The sequence below is a fragment of the Garra rufa genome, chromosome 8 (assembly GCF_049309525.1).
Source record: "Garra rufa chromosome 8, GarRuf1.0, whole genome shotgun sequence".
Lineage (NCBI taxonomy): Eukaryota > Metazoa > Chordata > Actinopteri > Cypriniformes > Cyprinidae > Garra > Garra rufa.
Window position 1 is genome coordinate 2,012,877 of NC_133368.1, and position 21,357 is coordinate 2,034,233.

The 21,357-nt window shown below is 37.5% G+C and overlaps 1 protein-coding gene and 1 long non-coding RNA gene across 2 annotated transcripts; both read left to right on the top strand.

The window, feature by feature from the left end:
• Positions 1 to 2,910: 2,910 nt before the first annotated feature.
• On the top strand, positions 2,911 to 6,601 carry LOC141340825 (N-lysine methyltransferase KMT5A-A-like). Its single transcript, XM_073845912.1, has 5 exons — positions 2,911 to 4,425; positions 4,693 to 4,849; positions 5,310 to 5,502; positions 5,654 to 5,749; positions 6,494 to 6,601. Exons 1-5 carry the CDS (start codon positions 4,317 to 4,319, stop codon positions 6,599 to 6,601), a joined length of 663 nt encoding a protein of 220 aa, XP_073702013.1. The 5' UTR covers positions 2,911 to 4,316.
• A 3,282-nt stretch (positions 6,602 to 9,883) lies between these two features.
• LOC141340276 (uncharacterized) lies at positions 9,884 to 21,009 on the top strand. Its single transcript, XR_012356547.1, has 4 exons — positions 9,884 to 9,982; positions 11,223 to 11,339; positions 15,674 to 15,772; positions 20,360 to 21,009. It is a non-coding gene; the product is annotated as an uncharacterized lncRNA (long non-coding RNA).
• Positions 21,010 to 21,357: the final 348 nt, after the last annotated feature.

Sequence of the window (21,357 nt, forward strand, 5' to 3'; positions counted from 1 at the left end):
TGGTTGCCACGGTGGTTTGAATGACGTCTCAAACACCCAATCACAGGCGGCTCTTCCGTTGCTCCGGCTGACAGGATTGGTTAGTCCAGGAGGAGGGCGGGGAAAGGATTAATGTGTTTACGAGACGAAGTAGCGGCAAGAGACTACAACAAAAACGCGGAAATAACACTTACAAAGCAAGTCCTGTATGTGGTGAGGATTAAATCAAGCAGGTCATGTAACCCTAATGAGGCTATGAAACTGCCATATAACTTACCGGAACATATGAAATATAATTTCAGCCACGGAATAAAAAATATTAAAAAGTTAATTGTGACTTTTCATCTCACAATTCTATCATGAAGAATTCTGAGGGAAAAAAAAGCATAATTACAAAATGTAAACGAACAATTCTGTGAAAAAAATTGGAAATTGCAAAACAAAAACTCACAATGGTGTATATTTTTATTCCGTGGCAGACATAGGCATAAAAGAAAGTGTAAGTGGGGGGTGTTTCACAAGTTTACCAAATAAGCCATTTCAGTTAGTCTGACTGATTGTCACTTTATTTGGATCAAAATGAGTCAGACTAACTGAAATAAGCCTGGCTTATTTGGTGAACTTGTTTTATGAAACACCCCCCAGCTCTCATGCTTTCTTTGATTGGAGGTGTACATCTTTCCACATTGTTTCAAAACAAACAATCTTTGTAATATGTGGCCCTTGACCACAAAACCAGTCATAAGGGTCAGTTTTGTTTCATTTAGATTTATACATAATCTGAAAGCTGAATAAATAAGCTTTCCACTGATGTATGTTTTGTTAAGATAGGACATTTGGTTCGAGATATACAACTATTTGAAAATCTGCAGGCTGGGGGAAAAAAATCTAAATATTGAGAAAATCGCCTTTAAAGTTGTCCGAATGAGCATATCACTAATCACAAATTAAGCTTTGAAATATTTACGGTTGAAAATTCACAAATAATCTTCATGGAACAGGATCCTTACTTATTATCCCAATGTTTTTTGGCATTAAATAAAAATAATTTTTACCCATACAATATTGCTACAAATATACCCATGCTACTTTTGGCTGGTTTTGTGGTCCAGGGTCACATATGTAATGAGAAAACTGGTTTAACCACCAGAACACAACAGTATGATCTGTAATTTAGTAACAATCAGGGATTTCAATATAAAGCACACAAGATACATGGTTTAAAAGGGTCACTGGATGCAAAACTAACCTTTCCATGTTGTTTGAACATTATTGTGTGCACAACCACCCTACAATGATAAAAATACACCAAGTGGTATTTTTTATCTTTAAAAATAATGTCCCCTTTTTAAAATCAGCTCATTCTCAGCTTCTTGTCATTGTGATGAAACACAGACAGAGGCCCCTCCCACGATAGTTGATTGACATGAGCGTCTTACCTTAGCCCCGCCCTCACCGAGCTGAAACTGTCCAAATCCGATTGCCATTGTGTGACTCAGGTGCAGAGGAAGACAAGAATGTCTCCGATTGAGGTGTTCTGATGTAATAATGAACATAGCAGTCCTCATTTACCCAAAAAGAGTGTTTTTTACACTACCATTGAGAAATTTTAACCAAAGTATGTTTTAGACTTCTCATTAAGACCCTCATGAATCATATCAACTTGTGGAAATAAGCTAAAGTTGTAAATAAATAAATCAATGTTTAAAGCCCATTCATTTGCCTGGTGAAAGCAGATGCACTTTGAAACGTTACACTCATTTGTTGAGTCTCAGAATCTGAGTTGGGGCTCAGGGTTTCAAATTCACTTCTTATTGAATGAATCAAACTTCAAAACTGTTCAAATGGAGCGGAGAGTGAATGTGTCAGATATGAGAGATCCTCAGAGCAGAGGACGACGCTGAAGCATCTGAACATCAGTGTTAGGCTGCTGTCCATGATGACGCTCTGGTTCACGAAGCTACGGAGATACTTGAGTTAAAGATGAATCCTTAATTCATCTGTTGATTGATCTACTTCCCCCCTTAATTGAATTATCAGTCTTATCAGTCAGACTTCAACTGAATTAGTGGAAATGACATCCCAGGCGTGCTGCTCGAGATCCGGTGCTGAGCTTATTTTTGCAGTGCGATGAACGCTGAACACTGCTGGAGCTCATCTAACAACACCTTAAGATTTACACCATCTAAACCGGCTTATTCACACACAATGCAGGACGTAAATTAACCATTGAAACATTTCACTAATTATCCATCACTGAAACATTGAAGTTAATGAAATTGTTATGAGAATGAAAATGTATTTCCTTGACCATGTTTAATATTTTCCTTATTGTTTTTATTTTTGACTTTATTTGGCAGGACAGTTGAGGAGAGACAGGGAGCGTTAAATGAGGAGCTGCTGGGACTCAATCTCAGGTGACTTAAAGTCTGAGCACTACCCAAGACTTCAACATGATGGCTCTCATTATTTCTTAATCAAGACATTGTCATAAACCTGTATACCGGTGCACATAAAATATGGGAATTTATGCATCATTGTAATTGTTTTAAATGTTTTTAATTACTCTCAGGAACACAATACAAGAACAAACAAACACACACAACAGGAAGAGCAATGATAAAGTGAACAGTCATGTTTGAAATGGTGTCAGATGTGAGGGAGGAGCAGAATCTGTGTGTGTGTGTGTGTGTGTGTGTGTGTGTGTGTGTGTGTGTGTGTGTGTGTGTGTGAGTGCGTGCGTGCGTGCGTGCGTGTGAGTGTGTGTGTGTGTGTGTGTGTGTGTGTGTGTGTGTGTGTGTGTGTGTGAGTGCGTGCGTGCGTGCGTGCGTGCGTGCGTGTGAGTGTGTGTGTGTGTGTGTGTGTGTGTGTGTGTGTGCGCGTGCGTGCGTGTGTACTTGTATTTCTTACTTTGTTGGGCCCGGTGACAAGGAGCCCACCAACAGTGTGGGGTCCAACAGCCTTGTGGGGCCCAAAATAGTGGGCCCCACACCGATTTTCATTTAAACAGCCTCATAAGCCTCTCCTGATGTGTCTCATGCCTTTTTTTCACTTTCCCCACAAGGTGACAAAGTATGGTTCTGTGTGTATGTGTGTTTGCGCTCTCTATCGCCCCCATATCTCAAAGTGCGGTAGTGCCGCAGATACACACTACCGGAAGTGTGTGTTATTTTAGCTCACGGAAAGGGAGGAGCTGTTTAGTTTCTGTGATTGACAGTGTTAATTCCTTATTTTACATCTATAATTTAACGTGTTTCAACTCTGTACCAAGGGAAAAAATACTTAATGTGAGCAACAGGTAGGTTTATATTAGTTTACTGCATTTGAGTTTCGTGTCAATTACTACCCACATCAACAGAACGATGCTTAATGAAATACCTTTTTAATCACACGGCTAATTGCTAATAGTTCACGGAAAGGAAGGGGTCGTTTATATTCGGTTACGCGCGTTATCAACCGGAAGTTCAATGCGGTTTAACGTCGAACAGACGAACTTCACTCTTCTTGAGAGCAGTAGGTAAGTTAGGTTTATATTATTTGACTGTACATTTGATGTAGTTTTGTGTCAATTCCTACTCATATCAGTAGAATGGTGCTTAATGAAGTAAAGTGACCATTGTACTGAGATCGCTCGTTGTTAATAGCACATGGAAAGACGGACTTTTCTGGATTTCTGCATTTTCAAGTGGATGTAAACGGAAGAATCTCTTCAGGTGAATAACAGGTAGGTTTATGTTATTTGACTTTGTACATGATGTAGTTTCGTTCAAATGCTTTCTCCATTTTGTAACGTATGAAATTGATGGTTAATAATAATGATGTGCTAGTTTATTCAGATCGCTAGCGTTAGCTTGCTAATCTTAGCTCTAGACTAATAATGGTGTTGACAGCAGAAGAAAGAAGCATGTTTTATTGCAGTTGATAATTTGACTACGTATTTGTTGGTAACACTTTACAGTAAGTTTCATTAGTTAGTTACTTTTGTTAACATGAACTAAGAATAACAATACTACTACAGCATTTATTAATCTTAATGTAAATTTCAATATCTACTAATGCATTATTAAAATCAAAAGTTGTGCTTGTTAACATTAAATAATGTTCTGTGAATTAACTTGACCTAACAATGAACGACTGTATTTTAATATAATTAACATTAGTTAAGATTAATTAATGCTTTAATATATGTATTGTTGATTATGTTAGTTGATACATTAATGCCAGTGACAGCTCCACTTGAATATTAATGACTTGAATTTGCTTGTTTCTGTCTCTCATGCTAAATTCATACTTTTTCTTTGTGGATGTGTCTGTATTTTATTTTATAAAAAGCTATAATGTCCAAAAGAAGAAAGAGGATACGGCCTGCTGACGAAGCAAGGACCTATATTTTGTCTTCATGTGACAAACCAGAGTTTGTGGAAAGATATATAGATAGAAACAAAGGTATGTTGATGTGAATTTATCAGTACCTCTCATTTGCATACACTTACATAATAATGTATACCATTGTAGTTGTAAATGGTAAATTAGTAGAGTTTTCTTTCTTTCTTTCTTTCTTTCTTTCTTTCTTTCTTTCTTTCTTTCTTTCTTTCTTTCTTTCCTATTTGTTTACATTCGGTTAATACTCTGAATCCCTAGTTTCACCTCCAAAAGTGTCAAGGCAACAACTTTTTCCCCAAATTAAGTGTCTTTCTAATTATGTCTTTATAGGTAGAGGAGTATTTGCTAACCAGCCTGTTGAACCGGGAGCTTTTGTCTTGGAATACAAGGGGGAACTCGTTGCTGCAGAGGAATTCCAGGCGAGACACTACACAGAGTTACAGAGTACATTTCTATTTGATTTTGAGTGGCAGCAACGTCACTGGTGGTAAGTATGTACAGATGCATGTTTTGAGACATCTGGGAAACATGTATGCCATGCAACACACTTCTGAATAGTTAATGAGCAAAAGCATAATCAGCAGTTAATTCCGATAATACAGCCCCTGTGTACTCAATTCTATGGGTGATTTTAATGTTTTTCTGCCTGTTCTGTGGTACTCGGCAGTTTTAAGTTAATATACTCCGCAATGGTATTTGGAGCAATACGCTGTACATTATCAACATTCAAAACTTGAGTTTCACTACAGGGCGACTTTAACATTTTAGGCTGATGATAAGCACTTTTGTTGATTAGGACTTTCTGCTTTGTATGTCTTACAGTTACAGTTGATGTGTAATTTAAATGTCTCTTTCGTGTAATCTGACCATTTGTGCACATGATATTTAAATATTTAAAGGGTTTTTCTTTAAATGAACTTACAAAGTTTTTTTTTTATACCTTTTAGTATTGATGCATCCAAAGAAGATGGCTCTCTGGGAAGACTATGCAATGACAATCACAAATCTCCCAACTGCTCTATGAAAAAAATCATAGTAAATAACAGGCCCCATTTGTGTCTATTTGCCATGAAAAGAATTGAAATCGGAAGTGAAATTGAATATAACTATGGTGATGCACAATGGCCATGGCGTAACAAGGTGAGTTAGACTAACACAACTACTTTTTTGGGTGTGTGTATATGTATGTATGTGTGTATGTATATATATATATATATATATATATATATATATATATATATATACACACACACACACACAGAAATTTACTTTTTTTTTGTCTGATTTGCAGGGTCCAAAGAAGCAGTCTTCTGCTCTACAGACCGACTCGTCCCCAACAGATCACCCATCCAATGATGACCCCAAAATGGATGATGAAATCACACAGGTAAAAGAGTAATGTAGACAATCATCTCAAACTATTGAGCTCTTAGATTTCATAGTTTCTATTAAAGAAACAGGTTTACACTAAGTTTATCATCATTGGGTGATATGTTAGAGTTCTGATTGAGGAAACAGTTAGTGTGCAGCAGGACAGTAAAACTAGAAAGGTTTCTGTCAGGTTAAGCGTCACACACACATTTCTAGTCTTGACCTTATGGGGCCCTCAACCCAAAGTAATGATTTTACAGTTAAGTTCACACACACATTTCTAGTCTTGGCCTTATGGGGTCCTTATACACACACACATTTCTAGTCTTGGCCTTATGGGGTCCTTATACACACACACATTTCTAGTCTTGGCCTTATGGGGTCCTTATACACACACACATTTCTAGTCTTGGCCTTATGGGGCCCTCACGTATGGATCTCATTCAAAGTGATTTTAATTAATTGGAACAGCACCTGTCATTATTTAAACTGAACTTATTGCAGGTAGAATTCAACACTTTACAAGCTGCTACATGTTCAGGTTGAGTATTTGAGATGTAATCCATTGCACGATATTAAATGTTGCTGTGACACTAGCTGTTAGCTCTAGGAAGGATCTGTAAATGGGTTTAGATTTCAACTATATGCTAGTTGAGAGACTGTTTTTACATGAGATAACATGTGTCTCTTGTAAATGCCTGAATACATTACAATTGTCAGTTCTTCACAGGTTCTTGTTCTGTTTTTGTCTGATTTGCAGGGTCCAAAGAAGCAGTCTTCTGCTCTACAGACCGATTCGTCCCCAACAGATCACCCATCCAATGATGACCCCAAAATGGATGATGAAATCACACAGGTAAAAGAGTAATGTAGACAATCATCTCAAACTATTGAGCTCTTAGATTTCATAGTTTCTATTAAAGAAACAGGTTCACACTATGTTTTTCATCATTGGGTGATATGTTAGAGTTCTGATTGAGGAAACAGTTAGTGTGCAGCAGGACAGTAAAACTAGAAAGGTTTCTGTCAGGTTAAGCGTCACACACACATTTCTAGTCTTGACCTTATGGGGTCCTTATACACACACACATTTCTAGTCTTGGCCTTATGGGGCCCTCAACCCAAAGTAATGATTTTACAGTTAAGTTCACACACACACATTTCTAGTCTTGGCCTTATGAGGTCCTTATACACACACACATTTCTAGTCTTGGCCTTATGGGGCCCTCACGTATGGATCTCATTCAAAGTGATTTTAATTAATTGGAACAGCACCTGTCATTATTTAAACTGAACTTATTGCAGGTAGAATTCAACACTTTACAAGCTGCTACATGTTCAGGTTGAGTATTTTAGATGTAATTCATTGCACGATATTAAATGTTGCTGTGACACTAGCTGTTAGCTCTAGGAAGGATCTGTAAATGGGTTTAGATTTCAACTATATGCTAGTTGAGAGACTGTTTTTACATGAGATAACATGTGTCTCTTGTAAATGCCTGAATACATTACAATTGTCAGTTCTTCACAGGTTCTTGTTCTGTTTTTGTCTGATTTGCAGGGTCCAAAGAAGCAGTCTTCTCCTCAACAGACCGATTCGTCCCCAACAGATCACCCATCCAATGATGACCCCAAAATGGATGATGAAATCACACAGGTAAAAGAGTAATGTAGACAATCATCTCAAACTATTGAGCTCTTAGATTTCATAGTTTCTATTAAAGAAACAGGTTTACACTAAGTTTATCATCATTGGGTGATATGTTAGAGTTCTGATTGAGGAAACAGTTAGGGTGCAGCAGGACAGTAAAACTAGAAAGGTTTCTGTCAGGTTAAGCGTCACACACACATTTCTAGTCTTGGCCTTATGGGGTCCTTATACACACACACATTTCTAGTCTTGGCCTTATGAGGCCCTCAACCCAAAGTAATGATTTTACAGTTAAGTTCACACACACACATTTCTAGTCTTGACCTTATGGGGTCCTTATACACACACATTTCTAGTCTTGGCCTTATGGGGCCCTCACGTATGGATCTCATTCAAAGTGATTTTAATTAATTGGAACAGCACCTGTCATTATTTAAACTGAACTTATTGCAGGTAGAATTCAACACTTTACAAGCTGCTACATGTTCAGGTTGAGTATTTTAGATGTAATCCATTGCACGATATTAAATGTTGCTGTGACACTAGCTGTTAGCTCTAGGAAGGATCTGTAAATGGGTTTAGATTTCAACTATATGCTAGTTGAGAGACTGTTTTTACATGAGATAACATGTGTCTCTTGTAAATGCCTGAATACATTACAATTGTCAGTTCTTCACAGGTTCTTGTTCTGTTTTTGTCTGATTTGCAGGGTCCAAAGAAGCAGTCTTCTGCTCTACAGACCGACTCGTCCCCAACAGATCACCCATCCAATGATGACCCCAAAATGGATGATGAAATCACACAGGTAAAAGAGTAATGTAGACAATCATCTCAAACTATTGAGCTCTTAGATTTCATAGTTTCTATTAAAGAAACAGGTTCACACTATGTTTTTCATCATTGGGTGATATGTTAGAGTTCTGATTGAGGAAACAGTTAGTGTGCAGCAGGACAGTAAAACTAGAAAGGTTTCTGTCAGGTTAAGCGTCACACACACATTTCTAGTCTTGACCTTATGGGGTCCTTATACACACACACATTTCTAGTCTTGGCCTTATGGGGCCCTCAACCCAAAGTAATGATTTTACAGTTAAGTTCACACACACACATTTCTAGTCTTGGCCTTATGAGGTCCTTATACACACACACATTTCTAGTCTTGGCCTTATGGGGCCCTCACGTATGGATCTCATTCAAAGTGATTTTAATTAATTGGAACAGCACCTGTCATTATTTAAACTGAACTTATTGCAGGTAGAATTCAACACTTTACAAGCTGCTACATGTTCAGGTTGAGTATTTTAGATGTAATCCATTGCACGATATTAAATGTTGCTGTGACACTAGCTGTTAGCTCTAGGAAGGATCTGTAAATGGGTTTAGATTTCAACTATATGCTAGTTGAGAGACTGTTTTTACATGAGATAACATGTGTCTCTTGTAAATGCCTGAATACATTACAATTGTCAGTTCTTCACAGGTTCTTGTTCTGTTTTTGTCTGATTTGCAGGGTCCAAAGAAGCAGTCTTCTCCTCAACAGACCGATTCGTCCCCAACAGATCACCCATCCAATGATGACCCCAAAATGGATGATGAAATCACACAGGTAAAAGAGTAATGTAGACAATCATCTCAAACTATTGAGCTCTTAGATTTCATAGTTTCTATTAAAGAAACAGGTTTACACTAAGTTTATCATCATTGGGTGATATGTTAGAGTTCTGATTGAGGAAACAGTTAGGGTGCAGCAGGACAGTAAAACTAGAAAGGTTTCTGTCAGGTTAAGCGTCACACACACATTTCTAGTCTTGACCTTATGGGGCCCTTATACACACACACATTTCTAGTCTTGGCCTTATGAGGTCCTTATACACACACACATTTCTAGTCTTGGCCTTATGAGGTCCTTATACACACACACATTTCTAGTCTTGACCTTATGGGGCCCTCAACCCAAAGTAATGATTTTACAGTTAAGTTCACACACACATTTCTAGTCTTGGCCTTATGGGGTCCTTATACACACACACATTTCTAGTCTTGGCCTTATGAGGCCCTCAACCCAAAGTAATGATTTTACAGTTAAGTTCACACACACACATTTCTAGTCTTGGCCTTATGAGGTCCTTATACACACACACATTTCTAGTCTTGGCCTTATGGGGCCCTCACGTATGGATCTCATTCAAAGTGATTTTAATTAATTGGAACAGCACCTGTCATTATTTAAACTGAACTTATTGCAGGTAGAATTCAACACTTTACAAGCTGCTACATGTTCAGGTTGAGTATTTTAGATGTAATCCATTGCACGATATTAAATGTTGCTGTGACACTAGCTGTTAGCTCTAGGAAGGATCTGTAAATGGGTTTAGATTTCAACTATATGCTAGTTGAGAGACTGTTTTTACATGAGATAACATGTGTCTCTTGTAAATGCCTGAATACATTACAATTGTCAGTTCTTCACAGGTTCTTGTTCTGTTTTTGTCTGATTTGCAGGGTCCAAAGAAGCAGTCTTCTGCTCTACAGACCGACTCGTCCCCAACAGATCACCCATCCAATGATGACCCCAAAATGGATGATGAAATCACACAGGTAAAAGAGTAATGTAGACAATCATCTCAAACTATTGAGCTCTTAGATTTCATAGTTTCTATTAAAGAAACAGGTTCACACTATGTTTTTCATCATTGGGTGATATGTTAGAGTTCTGATTGAGGAAACAGTTAGTGTGCAGCAGGACAGTAAAACTAGAAAGGTTTCTGTCAGGTTAAGCGTCACACACACATTTCTAGTCTTGACCTTATGGGGTCCTTATACACACACACATTTCTAGTCTTGGCCTTATGAGGTCCTTATACACACACACATTTCTAGTCTTGGCCTTATGAGGTCCTTATACACACACACATTTCTAGTCTTGGCCTTATGGGGTCCTTATACACACACACATTTCTAGTCTTGGCCTTATGAGGTCCTTATACACACACACATTTCTAGTCTTGGCCTTATGGGGTCCTTATACACACACACATTTCTAGTCTTGGCCTTATGAGGTCCTTATACACACACACATTTCTAGTCTTGGCCTTATGAGGTCCTTATACACACACACATTTCTAGTCTTGGCCTTATGGGGTCCTTATACACACACACATTTCTAGTCTTGGCCTTATGAGGTCCTTATACACACACACATTTCTAGTCTTGGCCTTATGGGGCCCTCACGTATGGATCTCATTCAAAGTGATTTTAATTAATTGGAACAGCACCTGTCATTATTTAAACTGAACTTATTGCAGGTAGAATTCAACACTTTACAAGCTGCTTTGTTACAACGCCACGTCCATCTCTCCTGAGTAAGCGTTCGGCATCAGTCACGTCACATGAGCACGCGCTCTGTGGTAGAATACGCAAACGCCGGAAGCGATCTGTCGCATGTATACGACACTCATTGTTTACGCAGAGCACAGAGATTGTGGATATAGCGGCTATTCAAAATGGTAAATACTTGCGCTTATCCTGATTGTTTAAACTGATTTAAAGCTAAAAGATTACATTAGTTTGCTCAAACTCGTCCGGGACTTTTCACTGATTTCCCCTTCCGGCGTTTGCGTATTCTACGCTAGAGCGCGTGCTCATGTGACGTGACTAATGCCAAACTCGTGCACATTACAGATGGACGTGGCTGTGTATCAAAGGTAAAAAATGATATAAATACTGTTCAGTTTCTCTCAAAAACCGATCGTTTCGTGTCTTAAGACATCAATGTATCGTCACGAGTCGCAGGGTGTAATTTGGATTTGTCTGTGCATGTTTTTGTTTACTTTTAAAGGTCTGGTGCCCATCCACACCCATGATAAGGCTGGCAGACAGCACCGGTTTTCGTAAAAAATCTTCGTTTGTATTCTTCTGAGGAAACTGAGTCACCTACATCTTGGATGCATTGGGGGTAAGCAGATAAACATCAAATTTTCATTTTTGGGTGAACTATCCTTTTAACGCCGATAACGGCCCACCACTAAAATAAACCCATTATAATAAGTTAAATATTTAGCTACCTGTGCCCTTCAGCAGATATGTACAAAAATTGTATAAAGTTATCAAATACTAAATTCTAAATACATTTTTAAAGAAATCCTTAAAGCTACAAAAGTTAATGTCATTTTTAACACATCAAAACAGCTGTTGTTATTTAAATACGGCTGCTGTACATGACCTTTTAGTTTTTTTTTTTGGTTGTTTTTTTTTACTTAGTCTCTATGGAAGAGCTGAGAGTGTAATGGGGTGATTTAGATGAGGGAGATGATGCTGGGGAGCCTCAGGACAGTTTTTACAATTTCATAGATGTTTTTAATGTGATGCATATAGAACTTATGTCATGCACAGTTTTAAGGCAGCTTAATCCCCTTTTTTGGAACTTAATTCCTTAACCGATGACATATAACATTGCATGCACATAGTTTCTTTTGTAGTTTGATATGAAATGATACAGGCCGAGTCGAGCCTGGCGTGGAGGCGAAGTTAGTGTGCGTTTGAAACGCCTCTCGTTTGATGTGCTCGTAAAGACGTTCTGCATCTCATAAAATAAATAAAATAGACAGAGGCAAAAGTTGTAAATGGGGATGGCTAACCCTAGCCCTGCCCCTGTTTTTATTGCATTAAATATTTTTACTGTGGTAATCTAGAAAAAATGAACCACATGTTATTTTGCTAATTTTGACACTACTAAAATATACCATTTGCATCTCATCTTCCAGCTTTTTCAATGTCTTGTGCTCCATACCCAGCTTTTACATTCATCAGGGCTGTGACTCGACAGCTGGCTTTCCAAGTACCACCATAATGACCAACAATATTTATTATTGTCAGCCACTTTAAACATTGTAAATGCAGTTTAAGCATTAACACTGCACTGTGCTTACATCCAGGTAAACAAAAAAACTAACATAATTGTATACAATATATTTACATGTAATCTTTAAGTACTAACATCTTGGATGCTAAGGTGGTGAAATATTACGCTTTCCCTAGTAATAGCTGTACACAAAGCAGCATTAAGGCAGTTTTACCAGGGATGGTAATTAAAATGGCAAAGACTACTGATCTATATAATGATGATATAATGTTCTTCATTATAGATCAGTGCCCACAACACGTTTCTGAGGACAGTTGGTTCTCTTCAGATATATTCATATAAAGACATCCGTGCCGCGTTTTGACTTTGAAGTGTGCATCATTGCCTTTTGAAGTTTTATCCAGCCCTTTGTGATTCTAGTCTTTCCATCCCCAACTGTAAGACCTCTTTAAATTATTATTAATTATTAATAAGTATTTTCATATTCTATTAAAATTAACAAACTTTTTATGCCCTTAAATTTGATACAACTAAATTAAGGAGTTAAGCCCTCTACTTTATGATAGCCTGTCGGGCAGTCCGGTCAAACATTTTGGTAGTTGACTAAAATAGCCCAGGGATGTCGGACTGGCGGTTTTTGTGAGCCCAGAGTTCTCGTTTCAAACATAATTTGTATTTGTCATGCAACAACCTCCCGCCATGTTTTATCTCTCGCTCTGTTCCATCAGAGGCATTAAAGCATAAGCATAACAAAAAATAATTGTTTAGAATGAAAGCGAATTAATATGAAACCAATGCAGCTGCACTTTCAAGCACTGTATCCAAAATCCAAGCATTTTTCAAACCTTGAAAACACTACATTTAAAATTCAAGCATTTTCAAGGAATTCAAGCACCAGTACGATCCCTGTGTGATTTTGTTAGCTGACTACAAATTGACAGTGATTAGCGTTGTGTTTTACCCAAAGTTGAACATTCTTCAACTCTCTGTGCCAGGGGAAAAAAACAAAAAACAACACCTGAGTGCTCAGCATTAAAAAAAAAAGTTACTCTATAAAACGTGGCTCTAATTTAAAAAAAATTGACAAAATGTGCTAACCTCAGAGAAAAAAAACAAAAACAAAAAAACTGGTGGACATTTGGCCTAATTTATATTTAACCCTTAGGTTGTGTTCAAATCTCTAACACTTGTTGCATTCTCGGTTAAAAATGGCCAGGGCACAAAAAATAGCTTAAATCTCTTATGCAATATTCTCAGCAAATATTGGTATCAATCTTTTTGTCAGCTTGTTTTCATTCAGTAAGGACTGGTTTTGTGTTTATTTTTGAAAATGGTTGTTCGTAGGCCTCATTGATCTGAGCCTAGGGTTAGGGTTCTTATCACTGTCTGAAATCCTCAGAATCGCTGTCAGACCTTACATTGGTGCAGGGTTCCTTCTGGTGCATGATAATGCTCCACCTCAAATGGCTAGAGTGTGCAGTATTTAGATGACCATGGCATTGCCCTTACGTTCCACAGACTTGAATCCATTTGAGATTCTGTTGGATATTATGTATCACACATCCGATGTTGCTGTAATTTAACTTGATGCAAATTGGATCAGCGTTTAACTTTCAGTGTTTTATTTTTTGTGCGGTGTATTTAATACAGAATACAAAACCAATCATAATTGAAAGAAAATAAGTTGACAAAAATATTGAATCACATTTTTGGTGGTAATGGCTACGGGTGCCGAATTAGTCCTTTCTACGAAGCATCGCCATGCGGACGAGGACGATTCGGTTGTCGGTTCAGTAATGGACCATAGCCGATAATAACACTCCGTCCCGGCACCAGGACTAGCTACTGGGGGGCCTTGTGTGATTCTGACGGGGTAGTTTTCTATATGAATAAAATAGGCTGTCATATTTTAACAAGGTATTGTTGCTGTTTTCTTTATACACCTGCATTTAACGGACTAACAAACATCAGTGTGCCTTTAACAAATGTCTTTTTGTTAGTAATTGATTTAAAAGACAAACATTTATTTAACGTGTAAGTCCATTCATTATTTGTAGCATGCAAGTCTCAGCCTACAAAAAATTGTCAACTTGATGATAAAATAAAAACAGTAAATGTGTTTTTACACTTTAATTTGTAGTGTGGTAACTATATTCGCCTTAGATCAAGCAGCATGTGAATCAATGATCTTTTCATTTTTAATATTTCCAGCATTAAACATGAAGAAAAATACTTGAATTCATTTAGAAAAACCATAATAGAAACACAATGTCTCATGAAATGATCGCTCAGAGTTTAAAACAAAAAAAGAAAAAATAGTCAATAAAACATCTTGTGAATAGGTTATAACATTGTTTTATTTTTCTCATAAATCAGTTAACTCAGTTGGAGTCTTAGTTTTTATTGCTTTAAGTATTTATTGCTGTTCTTATGTTCAATTTGAAGACAGGTTGGATGCCACAGACTTTTATTTTCACTTTAACTTCACACAATTTAACATGGTTGTATTACATTTAGTTTCAAACTAATCCTAATGTAAAGCATTCTACACACTATATATATATATATGCTACAAAGCGAGATTGACACAAATATTAGGTGATAATATTGATAAGAGATTTATAAGCAATTTTATTTTTTTTTATTAAATTAAAGCTTTTCAAAACACAATTATTGGTTAAACAGAACATGCTATTGAAATAAACAGTGCATTTTAAATATTTTATTTAATATTGACAAAATGATCCACAATGTTTTTGTTTTTTGTTTGTTTTTTACAGAAACAGTCTGGTATATAAGCTCAGATAGATGGGGCCTACAATAAAAAACAAAAGTCCTGAATGAAAGAAAACAAGCATTTATTTAAAAAAAAAAAATGTATAAAAAGATTTATATAATTGTATCTTATTTTTTGTAAGCTGGTAATTTTTTTACTGTTAATACCATAATGTAACGAGGTTAAATACATTTCCTACCGTAAATTGCTTGTTCCGATGATATAACTTTACTTTAAATTATAGACACACACAAAAAATGTATGACACCTCTCTACTTCCACTATAGAAAAGTAAAACCAAAAGATCCCAATATGGCTGCTGTCATCTTGGACTGATTACGTCATTTGGCTGTTTGCACAGTAGTGATTTTTTTTTTTTGGAGCCCTAGTCTAAAGTAGTCAAAAGTCCTTAGTATCAAAGTCCTGCCTAAACTCCCACAGACTAAACTGGCAAGTTCATTGTCATGATGCCACACCTGTTTTTGTAACGTATCTCATGACTAACTAAAAACTTGTAAACAAACTTTAACATCTGAACATTTAATGGGACGTACCTAAATGACTGAAATTTATGCGTGATTGATCATAATCTTGTGTTGCTTGCAGCTAATGTATATGTTTTATTTCATTAAATACTTCTTCTTGCACTCAGATGAATTCATTCCAGAAGCTGAGGACAGTGTGACATCCATTCAGGAACCTACTTCCACAGTATATTTGCAACCGCAAACAAAGTCGGCCAAAAAGAGAGGTGAGCTTAGAAAAATAAAGTGGATTGATGGTACAGCTGATCTTTAACTGCGGTCCTGATGCGGGTTCCCGATCTGTGTCCGTTCTCGAACAGTTCCGTGTATTTCCATAAAGAAAAGGTTGTTCTGGACTGTAACTGACTTTTCTTTTATATTTATTGACCAATATGCACGAAATATGTCAGTAAATCATCATAAACAGAGTTTTTTGGTCTTAAGTAGGGCTGTCAACATTAACGCGTTAATGCAAATTAATTTTAACAGCACTAATTTTATTAACGCGCGATTAACGCAGCGCGCATTTCTGTTTGACCCACTATAGCCCATAGTTAAATGGATGCAGTGCTGCCAACCTAGCGAAAAGTGTCTAGCAACAATACACAAACACATAATTGGACAAACCCAATTTAGTTTCTGAGGCTCTTCGGTTTTGCTGAACGTGCGTGAGGTCTCCCAATGAATGCGCGCGCACCTCCCTCTCTTCATATCTGCGTCTGCTCTGTTCAGCGAGCGGCAGTGGAGCAGCGCTTTCGGTTAAAACAGATGTTATGTTCATTCCAGTGCTTGAAGTGGGCCGGTACGCAAGTACTTCTGTATTTTATCATTTTGCGTACACCGGCACTTCTGCCATATTTAATGAATGCAAGCGGAGTCGGGCTACGTTAGGATTGTTGCTGTGGGGTTGATGCGTAAAGCCACATACGAGCGAAAACGGTGTATTAAATGCACGTCAAACACATGCATAATTGCATTTCATATGTACGCCAAAGTTAATTTCAGCTTGTTAATAGCACGCCAAATAGATACAGAAAGTCGTGCTAGTGCGCATTTGCATGAGACCAGGCTCTCCAATCAGTACAGGCCAAACTCCTAAAAAGTCAAAGGATCCTGAAGGCATTCAAACAGGAAGTTAAAAACAACGATAATAATGCAGGGAATAGTGACTTATGTCCAGATGCCGGTAAATGATTCTTTTCAGTGATTGAATCATGATCATAATTCAGGATTTTTTTTCAGTTATTATTTCATATTACTTTGGTTGTCTGATAACAGAAATATTACATCAAAACAATGGAAACAGTTTTGTTGAGAACGTGGCTGCATCAAATGACAGTATGTGGGCACCGAGAGGCAAACAAATGTAATAATAAATGTAGATTTTGCATGTTCAGAAGAAGTGAGCTGCCCTGTCCTGCAAATAATGTAAACAGGCTTGTGTAAGTAAATTGCTCAGTGCAAAGAAAGAGAAGTAATGGGAACCAGGTGTTTCTATGTTCTTTTTTTCATGTGTCTAATAGACATGAACAAGTTATTTGAAAAACATCTATGACATTGGAAACGAGTTAGTCTAGTCAAGTATGGTTTCACTGATAATAAACACATATTTGCTTAAAGCATCCATGCCAATGTTGATTAGAGTACTAAAAACTTAAAAAAGTGTTAATTTAAGGTACATTTAGAACAGATAAAAATGTGCGATTAATCGCGAGTTAACACAAGACAACCATGCGATTAATCGCGATTAAAAATTTTAATCGATTGACAGCCCTAGTCTTAAGTGAACGTAAACAGGTGAGAAAGAAAACGCATGTTCAGTGTTAAAGAGACAGCCATCTAATAAACGTGCCGTCTGTCGTTAATGTTAATCAAAGAACAAAAGAAAATCATTAAAATTACGAAAGATATTCAGTCAGTTAATGTTTTATTAACAAAGTTCGGGAGGAGCGCGTCAGATACTTAGCCTAATTAACACAAGTGGAACGCACTCAAGTTAATCTACATCAGATATAAATACAGTTGACTTGCCTCTACCAATTTGATGGTTTATCAGCATCCCTCCACCACCTTATCTCCTCATTCCGAGTTCTTTTTAAACCTATACGGGAGGCTACTCTAGGTTCGGGCCATTCCCGAGCTCGGAGGCCTTCCCTAGACAGCACGCCAAACATGCTTTACGTACTTCACCTAATTATATGCAAGTGTGAACTCATGAAATGAGGGCTAATCAATATTTTATTTATGAAAGATAACCATTGCCTGGGTTGTACCTGGCATTTGATCAGTTTTGTTTATGCTATTGCTAATTGATTTGTTTGTTTCCATTTTATTACTAGTCTTTAACATTTTAAGGTTTTACATTTATATTATTCTAGTTGTTGTTTTTCTGAAGGAAAGGAATAAATACATTAAAAAGACAGAATATACATTTGACATCTAAATGTTTGACATAACTTTTTAATGGATTTTTATCTTATTGGAATCGGCGTTAGGAATAGATCAAATTCAAACGATACATTGCAGATAATGAGCTCAGACGGTAGCAACTACCTCGCCTTGGTTCCGTACGGATTATTTTATCAGAGAATATTTGTTTTTGACATGACTGACTAAATTTCAGACTACACACTTAAAATATTCTATACGAATATTTCTCATGTCTGTGTCAAGCATATTCTAAGAATCTATACAGAGTATTTTTATTTTTATTTTAGGGAGATCATGAACAAGGCCACCAATTCAAACACTGCATTGTTCTTTTGTAGACCCATGAATAATGTCAAATAATGCACCTTATTAAAGGGGAAGTGTCGTTGTACAATGTTAACTCAATGGGTAAAAAAAAAAGGTCAGTTTTTTTTTTTGTATTGTTTTTTTATTTTTATTGCAGTTCCGCACTCCCCTTAAACGGTATTCCTGATTTGTAAAACGTACAATACAAAATAACCTGCACCAAATATGTTCATCTGTATATACAGGTGCATCCCAAAAAATTTTAATATCATCGTAGTTGGGTTTTTTTTTTCACTTTTTTTTATTGTAACTTAAAAAAAAATCTTTCATATGTTCTGGATTCATTACATGTAAAGTAAAACGTTTCAAACGATTTTTCTATTTTGATAATTAGAGCGTACAACTCATGAAAGTCAAATTCAGCGTCTCAAAATGTTGGAATATTTACATTTGAGTTTCATTAAATGACCATACCTACAGTATAAATTCCCGGTATCTCTTGTTCTTTGAAACCACACTAATGGAGAAGACTGCTGACTTGGCATTGGTCCAGGAGACACCCATTGACACCCTCCACGCAGAGGGTAAGTTACAGAAGGTCATTACTAAATGGGGTGGCTGTTTAGAGAGTGCTTTATCAAAGCATATTAAATGCAAAGTTGACTGGAAGAAAGAAATTGAGTAGGCAAAGGTGCACAAGCAGCAGGCATGACTGTTAGCTTGAGAATACTGTCAAACAAAGCCGATTCAAACACTTAGGAGAGCTTCAGTAGGAGTGGGCTGAAGCCGGAGTTAGCACATCAAGAGTCTCCACACTCGGACATCTTCAGGAAAAGCACTACCAAGCCACTTCTGAAACAGAAACAACATCAGAAGCATATTACCTGAGCTTAGAAGAAAATTAACTGGAATGTTGCTCAGTGGTCCAAAGTCCTCTTTTCAGATAAAAGTAATTTTTGCATTTCATGTTGAAATCATGATCCCAGAGTCTGGAGGAAGCCTGGAGAGGCACAGAAGTCCATTGAGAAGATTCTGAAGTCAGTAATACTATGGGGTGCCTTGACGTCTGCTGGTGTTGGTCCACTGTGTTTTACAGTATCAAGTGCAAAGTCAATGTAGCGTCTACCAAGAGATTTTGGAGCATTTTATGCTTTCATCTGCTGACAAGCTTTATGAAGATGCTGCTTTCCTTTTCCAGCAGGACTTTAGCACCTGCCCACAGTGCCAAAACCACTTCCAAGTTGTTTTGCTGACCATGATATTACCGTGCTTTATTGGCCAGCCAACATGCCTGACCGGAACCCCATTGAGAATCTGTGGGCTATTTTCAAGAGAAAGATGAGAAACAGTGGATCCAACAATATACAGGCGATCTGAAGGTTCAGTAGTGCCTCAGCAGTGCCACAGGCTGATCACTTACACGCCACACCTCACTGATGCTGTCATTTGTGTGCTGCTGAGCAAGAATTGAGTACATAAATGAACATACTCTAAAGAACTTGAACTTATGTTTTGCAAATCCTTTTTTGTTGATTGATCTTTGCAAGTATTGTAATATTTTGAGATACTGGATTTTTGACTTGAGCTGTACGTTCTAATCTTCAAAATTAAAACAAAAAAACTTAAGGAATGTTTAACTTTACATGTAATTAATCAATAAATCTAGAATATATTAAAGTTTCAGTTTTTGAAATAAGTTGCAAACAAAAACCTTTTAGGATATTCCAATTTGAGATGCACCTGTATTTTAACATGCATGTTCCCATCTGTGTCATGTTGCTGTGTTTATCAGTACATGACAAAATCATTGGTAATACTATATTGATGGTCCTTTTTGAACATTATGTTGACAATTAATGTTACACTTACATGTCAACTAACTTATTAGAAATCTGTCTACTTAATATCCTCTAACTCTTTGTGATGGTCTCCCAACAAAGTTAGTAGACATGTAGAGGCAATGTTACTTAACAATGTTGATTTTTTTTTTCTCATATAGCTGTCTGTTTGTCTTTCAGATTTTAGTTTTCTTTCAGTTCTGATGTTTTAACTATTCTTTTTTTTTTCTGTATACTTAGGCAAACAAACTGCAGTCAAAAGAAGCTGGACATCAGATGAATGTGCTGCAGTCGAAAGGCACCTAAGGAAATTCATTGTGAGAAACCAAGTTCCAGGGAAAATGGACTGTCAGCATTGCGTTGATGCAGAAGCTGAAGTTTTAGTAAATCGAGACTGGAAGGCAGTGAAATAATTCATCAAAAACCGCATTTCTTCCATAAGAAAAAAAGTACATTAAAATGCGGGTATTTCAGCCTTCCTACAAGCGTTCACCTCGGGGAAACAAGTTCTAATTGTTTTCAACTAAAGGTTAGTTCCCCAAATCAGCATTTTTAGGGAATGTGGTGGGAAGAGCAAATGACAGACACAGTGGGTGTAGAGTCAGGCCTTGGAGAGGCTTTTATTAAACATAAAAGAAAATTAAAGTGTCCAAAGGAGGGGAAAGTGTCCAAAATAAACAGGGAATTTGGTGTCCCCTTCGTGCAGGGGATTCCTTGAAGAAGCGACAGTGTTCGATAGGGAAGGGTCCAGTAAGGGATGAAGTCCAGAGGCCGCACACGCTGCCCTCTCAGGACACTAGCGTGCAGGCACAGGGAAGAGACCGGTCTCTCAAGGAGAGGCACGCCTGGCATTTAAGCAGCGGCGGTGATGAGGCTTCATTCACATCAGGTGTGCCTCATCACATCAAGCTGTTTTGGTGCCACTCCCCACCGCCCCCACCCCCAAGCGACATTCAGCCTCCACCCACACGGTGCGCTACCTTCCTCAACTAGGCTCCAGCGGTTGGAGTGGGTGGGGATACCTCTCTGAAGCAATGCTCCCTCTCGAAACGCACTGAAACAGGGACAGAAAAACTGGGATTTAGTCGACAGCCTCAACCAACCGCAGGATAAGTGATACTAAATTAAACGGCCTCCCAGCTGCAAAAGGGGCAAGTGCTATCTCCTTCAAACTTTTGTGAGCGAGAGGGAATGACATCATCAGATGTTGCCCTGCTGTCTAAGCCACACTGGTGGAG